This window comes from Lygodium microphyllum, chromosome 15 (assembly GCF_053477565.2).
Source record: "Lygodium microphyllum isolate KBCC chromosome 15, Lygodium_microphyllum_v1.1.10, whole genome shotgun sequence".
Lineage (NCBI taxonomy): Eukaryota > Viridiplantae > Streptophyta > Polypodiopsida > Schizaeales > Lygodiaceae > Lygodium > Lygodium microphyllum.
The window spans coordinates 151,191,578-151,211,306 of record NC_141149.1 but is presented as its reverse complement, the minus strand read 5'-3'; the positions used below and the strand labels follow the sequence as shown (position 1 = coordinate 151,211,306).

The following is a 19,729-nucleotide window of genomic DNA, read 5'->3' as shown; positions in this document are numbered from 1 at the left end:
GGTGTGATTGCATATTTCTCAATAAACTTGGAGTTAAAAGAAAAGAAATCAGTTATTTGGCACAATAATTGCCTTTTTTGCTATCGAGTTTAGCAAGGAAGTTGTAGGCCTCATGAAAAGATTTTAGGGTAGCCAACTTCATATTTCAGTGTTTGAAGATAAAAAAAAAGAAATCAATCACTGGTACAATTATCACCTTTTCTTCTATTGAGTTTGTTTGTTTTCTCTGTTTTCTTTGGATGTGCAAGAGAGATGTCCTATTGAAGTTTTTGTAAATTTGGATTGCAGTTATTTCACGAATACTTTGATTCTCCCTGAGATCAATGGTCCAACTGAAGGCCTGATGCTGATTTACCTTGCGCATTTCTACACAGCCATTGTTGGTAGTCACGTTACTTGAGCTGTTCTGATGCCTCAAACATAGTCTAAATTGTAGTCTTGTGTGAATGCCAGAGATGCCATAGGAGTAGGTATTGGATTATTCAGGAACTGTAATGCATCCTAAACTGTTACTGGTTATTGCAGGACCAGCTTGGTGGTCTCAAAGATTGGGTGATGCCTTTCCTATTCTTTCAGGACTCCCAGTTTTGCCAGGTGAGATCAATGTGCGATGCATCCAATGAATCATTCAAACAGTAAGTGACTAAAAATTGTCCAGGGATGTCACACGCATGCACATTAACTGCTATAATGTAACCTAACTCTTTTGCTGGTACACACTACATTCTACTTTCAACTTGTTTAGGAACATCCATCTGCATTTCTTTGTTAGTTTCCTTTTCAATTTGTTATTATCAAGTGAATGATTAAGTAGAAAGGAATTCAAACTCATGCCCTAATAGCTATCTTCATAGAGAAGACAGGTAGTCTCAAATGTTCAAAATGACATATTATTGCACTTTCTCAAGCATTAGCTTGTCCTATTGTTGGGTAAGCAGTTGAGTCAGGAGCTCCTACAAGCTTGTTTGAAGAGGCTGTTGGCTTTGACAGGATGGACAGCCCATCATGGCTCTTACCTGCGGATTGAGGGGGGTGTGCCATTTAGAATTATAACAGAAAGGTAGAGCCCATGATTCTCAGATAGTTCAGGGACATTGTGGAAAAAACCTGTTTCAAACTTGCTTCTAATGAATGGCTTCAAAAAGCTTAGATCATATGCCATTTTATGTGAATTTTTACTTGGATTATAATTTCCAAACATTTTGTAATAAAGCATAAATGCCTTAGTCTAAGGTAGGCTAGGGTTAAGTTTAAAAGGTGGAGATGTAACATGTGAATTATCTTTTTGCCATTTTATAAACATTACATGTTTGAGGTCTCAACCTCCCACTATCTAAGAGGGTGAATACTCTTGGCTACCATAGCTTGTGGTGCATACCATGCTACAGTCACTCATTATTTGATTCTCAATCAACATTGGTAATATCATTTCATGCCTAGCCACCTTGGCTATGGTTTCTTGGCATTTTATATCTATATTTTGTATTTTCAGTTTAATGGCTACCTGTGGGAATTAGCTTCTTTACACTGGTATTAGAGCATGGACTTTGATCCATGGGAAGAGTCATTTTCTTGGAGAATTTAGTTGTAGGTGTTGAGAAATCCTTCACCCTTCACCCACAGTTTGCGTTTCTGTGTTTTGCATTTAGGGTTTGCAGCCCCAAAAAGGGGCGCCATCCTAGACTGACTATGCCTATTTATAGGCCACTCTCTCATTCATTCCTTATGGCTGATTCATTCAGTCCGTCACCTCTTTTCTCCAGCCTCTTCACTGCTCTCACACCCCTTCAAGAGGACATTGCGGTTCGTGGTTCGTGGCTGTCTTTATTATCTTCCTTGTGCTACGACACCCTTGTTACCTTGTATCACATTCACTCCATGATTCTGAACTTCATCCTTCCATTCATCAGAGTTTCTTTTCTCTTCTCTTCTCTTTTCTATGTTTGTTGAGTTCACTCCGTGTTCCTCCTTGCCAACCCTACTATCTTGCTAGTATGCCATCTTTTGACAACAGGGACATGAACCAGTTAACTGGAGTACCAAGATTTGGTCACAGGGTTTGGTATAGTTCAAACCGTGACTAGTCAGAGTTCTCTACAACAAGTTGGGTCTAATTTTAGAGGTTTCTTGAAGAAGATCTTGAGGAAGATGGAGGTCCTTGGCCGAAATAGTAGGACGTGGTCAAATGGAGGTCCATTTTGAAGGTTCTTGACCTTAACTAGAGTTTAAATTGGGATTATAGGAGTTAAACCCTAGATTACTTTTTGGAACAAGCTTCTTTCCTCTTTCTCAAGCTTTCTCTTCAAGCTGCCATGGAGGAAATTACTCATCTCTCTCTCTCTCTTCCATTGTTTCTATTATCTATGCAACCTATATAGGATCAAAGTAGGCATCCTTAGCTTGAGATTAAACACCTATTTGCTGGGATTTAGTGAAGTATCTATCACGTGGTTGAAGGAGCATGCTGGTGCCAATTTTTCAGCTCTTGAAACTGTCATTTCATCAAATGTTTGAAGGTTGGAAGCTATCTCTTCCTATTTGGAGCATAAAGGTGATGTACAAGGCATCAATGGCATTCTTCCTCCTCTTCCCTTTAAGATTGAAGCTCTCTTCAAACCCTAGCCATGGCTGAAAATGTACAGCATAAAGAATCTTCCAATTTCTTGAAGATTTGGCCTCTTCTTGGCTTCTTCTAACTTCCTAATAGCAAGAATAAGCATCTACATCAAGCATTGGACCGACATTGAGCAAACATTGGAGTTTCCAAGCAAGATTGAAGCATTTTCTTCATCTCAGATTGGGGAAAATAGGGCAGCCATCAATCCTCATCAAATCTTACTTCATCGAGGATTCAATTCATGGGGCTTTTATTGTCTATAACCTCGGGAAGGTTCAATTGAAGGTATTCCTTAAAGATTAGGCTTACATTGAATAAAATTTTCAGGTTTGAAAGCATTTTCAGCCTCTTGAACATGGCAATGTCTGAAAATTCATGGAATCCATGATTCTAATGAGAATTTACACTCATCAAAGCTCAAAGGATCTTCTCCAACAAGCTATTGTAGACTTCTATCAAATCATTGGCTTCTCTTGATTGCATTGGAGCAATCTTATTGATCGGGAGTTAGAGATTACATGGAAGCAATTATATTGGACAAAGCTTTTTTGAAGTTGGTCTTATGATCTAAAATCTTGGTCTAGTGATGGTGGTTTATGCTGAATGTTAATTGGTTGGATTCATCTACTACTCTTCATCAAAATTAAAGAGGTAATACTATTGCTTTTAGCTTAATCTCTCTTTTCATCCAATTGTTGAACCAGTCCCATTGTTCATAAGAGAGATTGAGTGTAATAGAACCTCTTAATTCCCATTGAAGGGCATGTGGAAATCAGCTTAGGACTGATTATGATTGCTTGATGAATTTCTTTCCTGCCCATTCAAATGTTGATGCTTAATTGATTGCATAAATGTTACTCACTGCCTACTTGACTTGGATTTTGTTGGATGATTGAACATTGATGCTATAGGATTGAAATAATGATAAAAATGGTAAGTATGAATATTGCAAAAGCAGTGAGTCATTGCAAAAGGGTAATGTCCTATCCATAGCCCTTTCAATTCAGTCATTTCCCAATACCCACTTGCATTTCATTAAAGAATTTAAAGGCTTTTGCACTCAATGCATAGTATCCTTGTTTGATTAGCCATTAGAATGTACTTGCCATGTTTGTTCCCGCTAGGAAAAGCGGATGCTAGGCGAGTCGGGAATACAAAAGAGAGGTGACCCTCCCTTTCCGATTAAGACCCTGAAGGGGTGCACAACCCGGCTTGAGGTGGAACTTTGCACACCTCTCTTGTCTCGGAGCTCATGCAATTTTCAAGTTTAGGTGCAGGTACATTCTCCATTAGCAGAGTTTGGCACTGGTACAGCATTGATCAGCCATATTCAAGGTTCCATAAGTTGTTGAAAGACCATTGGAAGAGGTGCAGGGCATCTCCTATTTTCAGGGTACTTACAAGTGTTGGACAGAGTTTTTATAGGTAAAACAACATGTATATACCAATCTATAGGTTATTCTTGAGCCCTATGTTGAGAAACCCTTCACCCTTCACTTGCAGTTTGCGTTTTTGCGTTTTTGCGTTTTGCGTTTAGGGTTTGTAGCCCCAAAAAGAGGCGCCATCCTAGACTAACTGTGCCTATTTATAGGCCACTCTCTCATTCATTTCTTACAACTGATTCATTCAATCCGTCACCTCTTCTCTCTAGCCTCTCCACTACCCTCACATCCCTTCAGGAGGACATTGCGGTTCATGGTTCATGGTTGTCTTCATCATCTTCCTTGTGCTACGGCACCCTTGTTCCCTTGTATCACATTCACTCCATGATTCAGATCTTCATCATTCCATTCATCAGAGTTTCTTCTCTCTTTTATTCTCTTCTCCATGTTTGCCGAGTTCACTCCGTGTTTCTCCCTACAAATCCTACTGTCTCGCTGGTACGTCATCTTTTGACATGGTATCAGAGCTGGATCTGCTCAAACAGCGGCAAAGATCCTCCACTCCAGTGAAGGCAAAGACCGGTGGCGGGTTCGGCATCCACTTCTCTTCTTCTTCCGTTGCATCAAAATCTCGTTTTTGCAGATTTTAGGTATTTCAGCTTGCTGCACACACCTCAAACGTGGAGAACATCGCGGTCCAAGCTGGCCATTGCTGTCTTCAATAGTCTGGCGCTTGTTTTCAGTTTACCACACACTGTTCGGAGCTGATTTTAGCATATTGACTACTGTTGCTGTCTTGCCTGCGTTTTTAGTCATTCTCTCTCTTGCAGGCTGTCTTGTTTGCATGTTTAGTCTTTCTCTCTCCTCACCTGCGTTTTTCTACTGGTTGCAACCTCTTACTGCTGGTCACATTCTCCTTCCACTGGCAGCTCACTTCCAGCCCTTCCACTACTCTCCCGCCCCTTGAGGCGGACATTGCGGTTCGTGCTTCACATTGCCCTCACACCCCTTGAGGCGAATATTGCGGTTCATGGTTCATGGTGGTTGACCTATTTCTTCTTCAGCAAGGCACACTGGTATCCATGGCTTCTTTACTAACAGATGACCAAACTACTAGGTGGTCCTACTATGGCATCACCGGACACACCACCAAAGATTGCCGACTTCGACCTTTGGTCCCCACCCCCCGGAGTATATGCGTCTTCCACTAGGCACTCATTGTGCCACCTCTCCTTTCTGGGCCACAGAGATCATTCTGTATCGGCTATTAGAGTACTATGCTCAAGGCAATAAGACGCATCCAATGTGCACTAAGTTCTTTCGAGCACATGGAGGATCGATTGGCGCTAGGACCTCATGGAGATCGTCGCAATGCCAGCAACAATCTTCTCCCACTTATTTTTAGGTACAGTGGCTTCCATGACCTACAGATCTGCAGTCCGCTCCATCGAGAGACAGTGATTGTTTGATACTGTCTCCTTGTCAATCCGCTCCTGAGAGAGAGAGAGTGGTTATTCGACTCCTTTCTCTTCTTCGGCTACCCAGTCCGCTCCACTAAGAGACAACGACTGTTGCCCACCTCTTGCTCATTCTGAGTCCCACCCTTCCCCACCCTTGGCTCATCTTGAGTCTCCTTCTTTCCCACCCTCTTCCACTTAGGTTCGAGAGGCCACTTCTGGGTGCTTTTTGGTTTCCTCTTTGGCATCCCAGATATCTTCTTCGGCACGACCAACGGCACTTTCTTCGTCATCATACATTTCAGAGTCCGTGATCCATGAGTTTTTGGATTCCCTATCTACTTCAAAGGGGGATTCAGAGGGGGATTCAGAGTCTTTGTCCTCTGAGGGGGCATCTACTTCTTCTTCGCCTTCAGTGGGGGCCCCTCCACCTCCCACCTAAGAGGGGGAACCTACTCCACATGAAGTTCTTCACCCATCCTCTACTTTCTTGGGGTGGCTGTCTTCGACCAGTCATCTCTTCTATTGATACCCAAGAGCTTCAGTTACCACCTAGATCGGGACCTCGGAGGTTGCTGTGACTTGGTGACGAGGCTTTCGTATTCCTTCCAGTATGGATGCATGGAGCTAGTGGCTTCTCTCCCGAGGTTGAGTTTCGGGTTCTCTAGTTCACTTTGTCTACTGTTCTTTACTGCAGGTTTCCTTTCCGGTGGAAATCTTAGATCTTCGGGATCCTCTACATCTTCTTTCTCCTCTTATTCTTGCCTTTATCCCTTGGTTAGCATGGAGCCACCTCCTGAGATCGAGTACATGCATATCCTTATGGTTCTCGGCACCACACAAAGTCCGACATTCCTCCTATGCATTGCATGATTTCATCATCTATGTACTAGGGCGCTTGGGCAAGTGAACAATTTCCCCCTGAGGGACACTGTCCAAGTGGCACCTGCTGCATGAGCCTTCTTTAGCATGTAGCATTGCATCTCCACCTCACTTTTCTCTTGTTCCCCTTTTTGGGCCTGAGAGGGGGTGTTGAGAAACCCTTCACCCTTCACCTGCAGTTTGCATTTTTGCGTTTTTGCGTTTTGCGGCTAGGGTTTGCAGCCCCAAAAAGGGGCGCCATCCTAGACTAACTATGCCTATTTATAGGCCACTCTCTCATTCATTCCTTACGGTTGATTCATTCAATCCGTCACCTCTTCTCTCCAGTCTCTCTACTACCCTCACAACCCTTCAGGAGGACATTGCGGTTCGTGGTTCATGGTTGTTTTCATCATCTTCCTTGTGCTACAGCACCCTTGTTTCTGTCAGAAGTGGAGCAGTGGTGGAAGCATAAACATGTGCTGAAATAAACTGCTGAAACACAAGACAAAAAGAGAAAAGAAAGAACACGATACAGATGAGAACTCAGATGTATGCACGGGAAATGGAATCTATATATCTAAACATGAGACAGTCGCATACAACAGTGAGTCACTGGTTGCGTGGGCACTGGCACTGGCACTGGCTCTGGCTCCTCTCTCCACAGAGTCTGCAGATGGTGAAGATGATGATACTGACTGAGGAGGAGCACTGAGTATAAATAGGCTGAAAAAGTGGGGAGTAATAATGCTGGTCGGACAGCATTAATGCTGGCCGACTGGTGCATAAAATGCCCCAATGGCATAAAATGCCACACCAGAAAAAACCTAACATACCTAATAAAAATGCCCAGTCCAGATCAAGCTCAGACTCGCACATGAGCTGACAAATACTCTGCTAACACCCTCTCTCAGATCATGGGTGATCTGATACAATACAATAGGATAATGAAAAGGGATCAGAAACTATACAACATAGAACCACCAAGTAGAACCATGGATACCCAAGCAGTGGGTGATCAAGCCACCACCAAGGTGCCTCGGAGAGAACTTGATGTCGATGTCGATCGTACCAAACACCTGAAAATAGAGAAGAGCATAGCATGTCTCTATGTCCATCACCAATGTCTCGCAGGAGGATACAAGGCGCCATCTTGTCAAAAATGCCGCTGAACATATGTGACCATGGATTCCCCGCCTTTGGCCAGACCACCAAAGTGTCCCCTCATGTGAGCTCCAGATGAAAGCCTCCCGCTCTCTGTCAGATAACCAGCTCATCATGAACCTGGATATCAATCCCAGCTCGAGGATTTAATTCCGCCAGACTGAAGTCGATGCGTCAGGGACGTCCCTCTCTGGAACCTGTGCATCTGTATAAAAGTATAGATGAGGCGCGGTTGCCCCATCTGAACACCCGCTCACACTCCCTCTCTGGCACAAGAGAGTCGTGAGGGATGACCTCATCACCACTACTAGAAAGCAGCCGAGGAAGGGGCCACCAAGCCCTTCCCGCGATCTGAAGAAGAGAATCCCTTCTGCGCCTTGGACTTCACCTTGGGCGGAGGATCTGAGTCGGAGTCTGATGAAGGAGAGGACTCATCGGTACAGTCAACAGCCCGCTTCGTCTTTTGCTCCTTCCTGGAAGCCGCTAACTTCTTGCAGTCCTTCCGCAAATGTCCCTTCTTGCCACAGTGATAACACTGGGCCTTCGACTTCTGCTTCCCGTCACCCCTCTCTAAAGCTACATAAGCTTCGCCTCCATAATGTGCCGGAAGCCGCCCTTGTAATCTCAAGGATGTCTCATGCTCAAGAAGCATCGAGGTCATATGTGTAAAACTGACAGGAGTCGATGATGTCTGCGCCCGCAAAGCATTGGCCACTCCATCAAACTCCGGGGGGAGCTTGTAGAGGATCGTCCCGACGAGATGCGCCTCGGGAAGAGCAGATTGCATGTGCCGAAGCTGGTCCTGTACCTGCGTAACACGAAGAAGAAAAGACTGAATAGTATCTTTCGGCTCAAAATTCATCTGCTGGAGCTGGCCATAAAGTGTGACTGTCCTCATGGTGGAAGGTGCCTCGTACATCTGCTGCAACTTCTGCCATACTTCAGGAGATGTCCTACAGGAGATAACCGCCGGTAAGACCGCTTTAGAAATACACCGAAGCAACGCCGAGTAAGCACGGGCATCGTCCGAGTCCCATGTGAGCACTGCTTCCTCATGGTTGTCCTCATCAAAGTCTTCAGGAAGAGGAAAAGGACGGAGAGGTCGAGCAATAGCTCCACAGACGATGTACCATAACCGCTTCTGCACAAACCAAGCTTTCATGACAGCACTCCATGTGAGATAATCAGGTCTATGTAACTTATCATCAGTGGAAGTGCACGGAGGAGCCATATGGAGAGGATAAGAAGAGAAGTAGAGAAGAGATGGAATTGAGAGAGGAAACACAGCCAAAACACAAGCACAGATTGCAGAAAATGAGAGGTCACATGCAATATAACCCAAAATCTGATCAATAGAAGACAAAATCTGCTGCAGAAAGTCAAAAAATCAGTCTAAAACTGCCAAAAACAGCAAAAACGGCCTGAATTAACAGTCATCCAGCCAGGAGAGATATTGAATCAGCAAAACGCAGGCTGTAAATTGCAGAAAAACAGGTAGAAAACTGTCACCAGCAGCTGCTGATGAAAAACGTAGGCAGTAGAGGGTGTATAGGCAGCAGGCGATGGCAAAACTGCAAAAAACGCAGGCTGAAAACAACCCCAAAACAGGTCGCCTGGCTGCGACAGCAGTCGTCTGATCAGCAGGGGTACAAAACAGTCCTGAAATCAGCAAGAAAACACAGCAGAAACACAAATCCTGAAAACTGATACCATGTCAGAAGTGGAGCAACGGTGGAAGCATAAACATGTGCTGAAATAAATTGCTGAAACACAAGACAAAAAGAGAAAAGAAAGAGCACGATACAGATGAGAACTCAGATGTATGCACGGGAAATGGAATCCATATATCTGAACATGAGACAGTCGCATACAACAGTGAGTCACTGGCTGCGTGGGCACTGGCACTGGCACCGGCTCTGGCTCCTCTCTCCACAAGAGTCGGCAGATGGTGAAGATGATGATACTGACTGAGGAGGAGCACTGAGTATAAATAGGCTGAAAAAGTGGGGAGCAATAATGCTGGTCGGACAGCATTAATGCTGGCTGACTGGTGCATAAAATGCCCCAATGGCATAAAATGCCACACCAGAAAAAACCTAAAATACCTAATAAAAATGCCCAGCCCAGATCAAGCTTAGACTCACATATGAGCTGACAAATACTCTGCTAACATTTCCTTGTATCACATTCACTCCATGATTCAGATCTTCATCATTCCATTCATCAGAGTTTCTTCTCTTTTCTCTTCTCTTCTCCATGTTTGCCGAGTTCACTTCGTGTTCCTCCCGGTAAACCCTACTGTCTCGCAGGTACATCATCTTTTGACACCCTACAGGTGCCCCATAACCCTCTCCTGGTTGCTACAGTGGTTTACAAGGGTTTCTTCTACTCAGGGTATTCCTACATGGTCAAATAGGGTACTTACAAGTGGTGGACAGGGTGCAGGAAACTCGTGTTCAGACCTGAAGATTCAATCACAGAAAATTCTGTCCTGATCCAAATTGAGAACTTGATAGCTCCATTTGAAGAGGGGATCCTAAGCTTTGATTTGGATCAAAAAGTTTGGTGATCCGATATCGGGAGCTCAAGTTAGTACTGATTTTCTGACACTAGGTATCCTGAGATAGCACCCAGACAGTATACAAGGGAACACTATTTGACATTGTTCCACTCAAAGTATCCGACTGAAGTCTATATCTTTTGAAATCTGGTATATCTCCATATAATAAGCTTCCCATAGAGTTATTAAACATTGGGATTGATGCCATATTTTGAGAGAAACAAGGGATTAAGTGAAAAAATGTCTACTACTATATCACTGTCTCTTAATGGCCAGGAATAAGAAGAAAGATCCCATTAATGAGGCATTGAATGATGGTGTCAAGGACTTTCAAGAGGATCAAAATTACACAAATGAAGCCCATAATATTGATTAAATAGATAAAAAATTAAGCATTGGGATTTCTTATAGCACACATCAAGAATATCATGACATACATGAAGAGCATGCAGGGAATGATTATCTTTTATTGTCAAAAGAGTTGGGATATGTCAATGAAGGCCTTTCTAAGGATTTGAAGACTTTGAATGAAGGCTTAACACATATGAATCAAGGTTTGTTGCAAGGGATGGCACAAGTAAACCAAGGAATCTCTGATCTATAGCAAAGCAACAAATCTTTATTTCAAGAACTCATCTCAGCCATAAAGGAAATTCGAAGCAAGCTACAAAGGGAACCTCAAACTATTGAAGACTCCCATGCAATTCCCTTTGTTGGTAATCCTTCCTATCCAAGCAAAGAGAAGTCTCAACCAGTTATGCACACTTTTGAAAGGGGAGAACCATTTAGAGTGAGGGGCAATCATCATGCTTCAGAAATTCATGGCATTCATACCCCAAGGCCTCAGTTTAGCAGCCTAAAAGATAATCATAGACATGAAGGGGAACAAGAAAACACTCGATGGGATAATGATTATCATGGATGTGACCCCTTCTACAATACTTTTTATCATCAGTCCTCAAATGCATAAAAAGGAAATACAGTCAACAATCAAGTCATGAAGGTGGAAGGCATGATGAGTGAAGATCAGGTCATGACATCCCAAACCAAGAGTATGTTTCAAATGGACAACCTTCATCTTATGGTTTTGGGCCACCTACTTTTAGGCAAAATTCATGGAACAAAGATTCATGGAGACAACATTCTCATGGGCAGCCATCTTACAATGAAAAAGAATATAAGGAAAAGATTAATATCACTAATTTCAAAGGAGATAATGCTTCACCTTCGGAATGGGAGGAGTGGATCAATAAGCTTGAGTCGTACTTCACCCTTTATCCTAGTAGTGAAGAAGCCAAGATTTATTTCGTTGCTCTTCATCTTGAAGGTTACGCCCATACTTGGTGGCGTTACATGCACAAGATTGGGCAAAACTTTGACTCTTGGGAGGAGTTCAAGCAAGCAATGATTGATGTCTTTGTGTCTCCTTTGGAAAAAAAAAGGCTCTAAAGAAGATGGTATGCATGCGCTCAAAGAGGAATGTCCGTTAGAGACTATTCTAGCACCTACTTGAATCTCTCCATGTATGTTGAAGGCATTTCAAATTTTGTTAAGTTGAATAAATACATTTTTGATCTTGACCTTGCCCTATCATTGGAGGTAGGAGCTTAACAACCAAAAACATTACATGAGGCCATACAATTGGCTAAAAGATATTCCTTGAAGTATAAGAGAGATGCAGGAAATTTCTAGCAAAGGAGTATGAGCAATAATATTTTCAATTAACCTACAAAGTATGGGCAAGTTTTCGGCCAATCAAGAGACTCTTTTAGGCAAGAGAATAGAGGTTATAACAGTCAAAACAGTTATAACAGCAAAGTGCCAACATTTCCCACTGTTTGTACCTCTAAACAAGGTGGAAATTTTGGATAGAAACAAGGAAAAACTTTAAGAAATGTGGCTGAGGCAATAGGTACTTTTTCAAGAGCTGAAAATGCTCCTAAACTGTCCCAAAACAGTTCTAATAGCAACTTTCTTCCTCATGACAAGCTTAGAGAAATGCATGCAAAAGCATTATGCTTCAAATGTGGGGAGAAGTGGTCACAAGATCATAAGCTCAAGTGTAAAGCTAATAACTCAAAAATCAACATGGTGATCACTCAAGACGTGGAAGTTGAAGAAGAAGAAGATCAAGAGGAGATTTATTGCATGTTGATGCATATCCAATGGTTGAAGAGCTTCATGAAGAAGAGCATGTTACCAACGAAGAATTCTATGATCCCATGGATGGATTTCCATTTGATCCAGGTGGTACTCATGATTCTCATGTTTCTTTGTGTACCATCTCACATGATGTATGGACCGGTTGCAAAGGGAAAAATACACTTAGACTCAAAGGTTTCATTAATGGTAAGGTTGCACATATTTTAGTGGATACGGGCAACACTCATAGCTTCGTCTCAACACCAAATCTTTGAATGAGCTGAAGTTGCTACCCATTGATATGGATTCTTCCTTGCGGATACAAGTTGCCAATGGTACATATGAGTCTAGTAAAGAAGTGTGTCCATGTACTTCAATTGAGCTATTGCCCTCTTGCACAATAAAAGTAGACTTGATCACTTTGGATATGGGGCCTATTGACATTGTCATTGGATGTAATTGGTTGAAAACACTTGGCAAATTCACCTTAGACTTGGAGTAAATGCAAATGGGATTTAATTGGCAAGGACAGCACATAGAGTTGAAAGGCATAGATCACAAACAAATAGAACTCATCTCCATGAAGAAATTGTGAAAAGAAATCAATGCCAAGTCATGGATCTTCACTCTTTTGCTTGCGAAAGTAGATGAAAGGCAATCAACAAATCAGCCATCTTCTTCTTCAAACATAAGTGATTCAAGATTGGAAGAGCTATTGGAGGAATACAAGGATTTATTTCAGTCACCATCATCTTTACCTCCAAAGCGAGAGGTTGACCATCCTATTGATTTGTTGCCTAACATAAAGCCCATCAACAAACCTCCCTATCGCTTGTCCAAGTTTGAAAGGGAAGAAGTGGAGTGATAAGTCAAAGCATTGTTGCAAATGGGTTTATTTCAGCAAAGTCAATCACCGTTTGCCTCTCCCGTGCTCTTAGTAAAAAAGAAGGATGGATTATTTCGCACGTATATTGATTATCGGGATTTAAACAAGTCAACGGTCAAGAATAGATATCCTATTTTCCGAATTGATGATCTTTTGGATGAGCTTAAAGATGCAAATGTCTTTACCAAAATAGATCTTCGATCGTGTTATCATCAAATTCGAATGAAGGAAGGAGATGAGTTCAAAACAACCTTTAGGACCGAAAGAGGGTTATACCACTTCTTGGTTATGCCGTTTGGACTTTCCAATGCACCCGCTACTTTTCAAGCCCTCATGAATAAAATATTGCAGTCCTTCTTATTCAAAACAGTCATTGTTTTCTTTGATGACATCTTAATCTATAGTAAATCCAAGGATAAGCATTTGAAGTATATCCGAGAGGTATTTGACACATTACGAAGACATACACTCTTTGCCAAGATGACAAAGTGTTCTTTCATGGAAAATGAAGTTGAATACTTAGGCCATATTGTGGGAGAGCAAGGCATTAGAGTGGACCGCAATAAGGTAAAATGTGTTAAGAATGGCCTACTCCTATGAATGCAACCTCTTTGAGAGGATTCCTTGGGTTATTATCCTTCTATAGGAGGTTCATCAAGAATTATGTTCACATGGCGGCTCCATTGACGGATAGACTAAAAAAGGAGACTTTCTTTTGGGACTCCATTGCCGATCAAAGTTTCAATGAGTTGAAATCTCTTCTCATTTCAGCACCTATCATTGTATGCCTGGGTTTCTCTAAGGAGTTTATCGTATGTGCGGATGCTAGTGGAAGAGGAATTGGGGCTATTTTATGTCAAGATCATGGAGTCATAGCTTATGAGAGCCGAAAGCTTGATGACAAGGAGCGTCAATTACATGTTTATGAGAGAGATGTTAGCAATATTGCATGCTATCAAAAAGTGGCATCATTATATCTATGGTAGTTATTTCAAGGTTAAAAGCTATCATCGTGTGCTAAAATACTTCATTTCACAATCAAATTTATCTCCCAAGCAACGAAGATGGTTAGCTACTCTTTAAGGATACGACTTTGAGATATCTTATATAGTTGGAAAAGACAATGTGGTGGCGGATGCCTTAGAATGTGGGTATGTTTTATCTCTACTATTTCAACCGTGCATAAGGATTGGATCCATGACATTCAAGAAGAGTATTTGCTTGATGAGCAAGCATCAAAGATGATGAAGGAATTTCGGCAAGGATTACTTACAACAAAGCATGGGTGGAATAGCATTTATATGGTGGTGGACCGGTTGACTAAATTAGCTCATTTCATCCTTACTAAGGCTCAATTTATAGCAAAGAAAGTGGCTGAATAGTTCATGGAATGTATTTTTAAGCTTCATGGTATGCCATTGAAAATAATATTCGATCGTGATCCTAAATTCATGGGAAGTTTTTGGAAGAGCTTGTTCACTTCTATGGGAACAATTTTGACTCTTAGCACAATATATCATCCCCAAACCAATAGCCAAATGGAGCGTGCCAATAAATGGTTGGAAGTCTATTTTTGTCATTTTTGCCATGACACTCAAGCTTTGTGGGATCATTGGTTACATCTTGCTGAATTCTGTTATAATAATACTCATCATATGAGCATTGGCATGTTGCCATTTGAAGCGCTTTATGGATGCAAAGTGCAAATACCTTTAGTCCTTTTTCATGAAGACGTGAATCCACAAGCCAAGGCTGAAGTTGAGAAAATGGAAGCTCTTTTGATCAATGCAAGGAAAACATTAGGAATGCACAAGATATTATGAAGGCTTATGCGGATGAAAAGAGAGGAGACCTTTGGAGTTTGAAGAAGGAGATTGGGTATTTCTCAAAGTGCCTAAATCTAGATATGCTTCTCTTAAAGGTGGTCATAATAAGTTGACTCATTGTTACTATGGGCATTATCAAATCCTCAAACGAGTCGGTGAGCTTGCATATAAGCTTGATTTGCCTTCTTCAACGAGGATTCATTCTACCTTCCATGTTTCCCAACTTAAGAAGTGTGTGGGTCTAGCCATAAAGGTTTTAGAGGAGTTTACCTCCCATAGATGAAGATGGTCTTATCATTTATGAGTCTGTAAAGATTCTTGGCAAAAGAGAAAAGGTTTTAAGGAATCGTTCAAGGAACCGTTCACTGCTGGAGTACCTTATTAAATGGCGAGGTTTGCCCATGGAGAAGTCTACTTGGAAACCATCATCATACCTTGATTCTTTTCCATGGCTTTTGCAGGAAACGGAGTAATATCTGAACATGACAGCTTGCTGTATTACATTTCTGTCATAAAAATAATTGCTCTACGATCATCAAAATTGGATTTTTATGGCATGGTTGGATACTAGGGATCGTCCTCTACATTTCTATAGCTCATACATGGTGATTGTACATCTCTTCTTCAAGTTATGACCATTCTTGTGCAACAGCCTGTTTTGGACAGTTTCCAGCAGTATATTCAAATTTCATACTTGTATTTCATTGACATATGAGATCTTCTTCAACTTGGAGTTTCATTACAGCATGGATTCATCACTTACAAAGTTATCCTTATAATCTTTCCTTGTAAATTGTCCCAATTCCAACTTTGAGGACAAAGCTCTTTTAGGCCGGGATGGCTTGTAATAAAGTATAAATGCCTTGGTCTAGGGTAGGCTAGGGATAAGTATAAAAGGTGGAGATGTAACATGTGAATCATCTTTTTGCCATTTTACAAACATTACATGTTTGAGGTCTCAATCTCCCACCATCTAAGATGGGGTGAATACTCTTGGCCACCATAGCTTGGGGTGCATACCATGTTGCAGCCACTCATTATTTGATTCTCAACCAACATTGGTAATATCATTTTATGCCTAGCCACCTTGGCTATGGTTTCTTGGCATTTTATGTCTATTTCTTGTATTTTCAGTTTAATGGCTACTTGTGGGAATTAGCTTCTTTACACATTTCATAAGGGACAAGTTGTAGCTGGTTATTGACCTTGATTGCTTTAACTTCTTGTATGTTCTTGGATATATGTTCTTAAGTGTTGATTCACGTCCTCATACTTGTTTCAAGAGCTTGTGCCTATATAGTTGTCATAGTCAAGGAAAAAGAAGTAAACCTTTTTAACAAAAGGCACTATTGCAAAGGTTTGGATTCACAAAATTGTTTTTGAAGGGGGGGGAGGTGGGTGTTTAGCAATTGGGAATCCTGCTAAGATCCCTTGAGACTATTGAGATTATCAGGGGTTACAACACCATTATACAGTCAATCACTGCCACATGTCAGTCAAATCAGTTTCCTGTAGACATCAGTTTGGGCACCTAGTATGTGATCGCTCTCACTTTGGGCAGAAGTCGAGTAAGCATCTTTTTGACTCGTGCCTCATATGATCACGACCCTTATAATGTCAATTTAAGACTCTTCCTTCCTTTGAGACCACTACAAAAGTTAAGCAAGTCTCAAGGATGTTGATAGAGGCTCCATAGAGAGAACACGTGTTTTAGGTGCAAGCAAAAGATCTGTGTTGCAAGTGTCCTTAGTGGAGGTGACAACACATGATTTTGACGGATCCATTAGTTCAAGGAATAAATTGTGACATTTTAAATCCTTTGGTTCTAGATCCATGGTGCTAGCATCTCTATGGGTTAGGTTAGACTCGAGAATTGCCATAGTTTGAGAGATTTGATCAATGATATCTTTGTCGTCTTTGCACATGCACCCAAAGTGGTGGGGAAAGAGGATTTATAGATGACATGAACTGGAGCTATTGTTGTACTACTTTTATTCTATAGAGGTTACCAACAAGATTTGGATTTCTTGGGAGATAATCAGCTAGCATGTGGAGTTTACATCTCTTGTATGAGTATAGGTTCTTGATGAGTCTTCAAGTGTGCTTAGCCCTAGTAAGGGAGAGAGTTGTGGATTGGTTATGCGAGCCATTGAAAGTGTCAAGTGTGTGCTTGAGTTTCTCTAGTCCGTAATTGCAAGCATCTATTTATAGTGGGGATTGGTAGGATGCAAGGTGGTTTGCTAATTGTGTGTTTTCTAGTTGGTGGTTCAGAGGCGTCTTTGTGGCATTTGGTTGCTAACGTTGGTGAGTGAAAATGAGCGACCGGGGACATGATGCTTCATGAAGTCAAGTGGGGTAACACATGCAAATATCATTTTTTTGTCTTTCTAACACTTATCCGTAGAGAGAGGCGGGTTAATAAATGGAAATCCCGAGTGGTATCATGCATGTTCGACACGTGGTTGAGATATTTTAGTTTTGAGATACGCGCTTCATGCAAGAAGATAAGAAAATGTGTTCTCATTTCCGATTTTGAGTTCTCAAGTGGAATTTTACATGGCAAGGGGCATGTTTGCCATCTAGCAATTAAGGGGAAGCAAGGGGCAACTTGAAAAATTAAGGGAAAAAGAAAAAACGTGAGTAGTTTTTTTTGGAAAAAAGAAGAGAAGAGAAGTACTCGACACAAGCTAATCAGCGTGAGAGCATGTGAGAGAGAGAGAGGGAGGGAGAAGAAGAATCTTGCAGGTTGAAGAAGGGAGAAATTTGAAGCTTAGAAGAAGAAGAACAAATTGTGAGAAGAAAGAGACCGTGAAGCTGAAGTTATTGAAGTTGTGGAGCAGGATGATAGGGCTGTTGAAGTCAATGGGCTGATGCAAGTTTTCAGTTTTCAAATGATGGTAGTAAGAGTCTTCCTTTTGTCTTGTTTTCTTCTATTGCTTTGTGGGGCAGGGAGTTTGCAGATCAGTTCTGGTGTATGGAAATGAGTGAAAGACAACAGAGGGCTCTTATTCTTCATGAGGAGAGTGGTGTTTGTTAGTTGTTGAGTGAGGCTTCCCGTCAGCAGAGAAGAATGGAAGTGAAGGGTCTCTACATCTAAAATTGGGTATGAGGCACGGAATATGTATTATGAGCAAGTGTAGAATGCACGGGTTTGAGTTGGTGGAAATTTGAAAAGATTTGCAGCCAAGAAAATAATAGATCAGAGTTTGTAAAGTTGGGAGCTCCTGCGACTCTTTATCAATGCAAGATTGTACTTTTGGAGCATAGTAGTTGTGTTTGCTGTATAGAGCATGCATGAATTTATGACTGCAGACTATGCAGAGCTGTTTCAGGGGCAGCAGGTCAAGGAATTTGGCTTTGAGTTTTTTGAAGAGTTATAGATTGGAAAGAGAGCTACAACTGTTCTTTTTGAAGCTTGGCGAATCGAGGTCTGGTTAGAAAGTTATGAACCGTTCTGTGTAATGCTCCATGAGGCGATTTCTGTGCTCTATGAGGTAACATGTGAATTCAGCAGCATCTATGTCACCAACTCGGTTTCCCATGAAAGTCATCATGATTTTTCACTGCTATATCAGTATAAACTCTGTTTTGATGCAGTAATGGAAGGTCTTCAACAGTGAAATGCTTGTAGCAGTTGAATGGGCATGAAAATTTGCCATATAAGGCTTTGATTACTCATGTTTTTGGTTTGTATTTATGTGTGCTCTGGGAAAAGAAGAATAGAGAGGGTCTACAATTGATTTTGTACTACTTGAAGCAATCACGCTTTGTGGAGTAGTTTGCGGCGTGGGGTTGCCATCCCTAAAAAATAGGAGTTGTGTGAATCTGAAAGCTCATGTTGTCAGAGTCTCAGTCATGGTTGTTTCAGTGTCGGATTCTCTCTGAAAGTGGTAAAATCTCAGCTTGAAGGTTTGAACTGTTTAAGGGTTAAGTTGAAGTCTTAGTGAGGAGTAAGTGATTAGGAACTTTGGATCATGTGTTCCGTAGTGTTGTTTCGTGGGTTTTGTTGATGTGAGATCCTTGGTCTTTATCCTGTGGTGTTGTCTTGGGGGTTGTTAGAGGTCGACTACCCAATTCACCTACGAACGTCACATGGACGAAGTTCATAGGACTTAACAATTATTAATGGACAGGTGCAAGCACGAGATAACTAGTTATTTGCTCATGGTGGATACTTATGGTGGCATTGACAAGTACTAAAGGACAAGGATACTTCTAGAGTGAAGCAACCGTGAGAAGTTCAGGCGTTGCTTTCCATGGCTAGATGCTTTCCACTCGGGCACCTGTTTGGTTGTGAGGAGGTGTTGAGCCACAAAAATTAAAAGCTATATTAACATAGATATTAGAATCATCAAGCATTTGGCTAATTTTACTCCACGAAAACATGCCCAAAAATATTTATTTATAAAATACATTTATTTTATTAAGTAGGACAAATGCCCAAAAATCCCCTATATAAGGACATGTTGTGGATATTCATTTCTCATTCCAAATACATTTATTTTATTCAATAGGATAAATACCCAAAAATCCCCTGTATAAGGACATGTTGCGGGTATTCATTTCTCTCATTCCAAATTACACCTCTTGAGTCTCCCCTATCCTCCTTAGCTACTCTCTATCTGCCACACTTGCAAGTAGCTGCTATTGTTGCCAATAGCCCACCTCTTAGGAAGCTGCCACACTTGAAACTGGTCTTTCTCCTTAGATAGGGTGGTAAATAACCTAATTAAGCGCTATTTACAGCAATTAACAAATTCACAAAACTGAAATGCATACTTGATCATATAATCTTGGACATTGGATACCTTGTTGGTTCCAAAAATTGGCGCCC

The 19,729-nt window shown here is 41.5% G+C and overlaps 1 protein-coding gene across 2 annotated transcripts in view; it reads left to right on the top strand.

Annotated features, from left to right (window-relative positions):
* The window catches only part of AAPT1 (aminoalcoholphosphotransferase 1), a 78,755-nt gene that overhangs the window by 12,516 nt on the left and 46,510 nt on the right, over window positions 1–19,729 (top strand). For both annotated transcript variants that reach the window (XM_087695021.1, XM_087695019.1), the window contains 2 exons: window positions 289–383; window positions 526–594. In XM_087695021.1, the coding sequence (XP_087551147.1) occupies window positions 289–383; window positions 526–594 (164 nt within the window). The remainder of the gene's footprint in view (window positions 1–288; window positions 384–525; window positions 595–19,729) is intronic.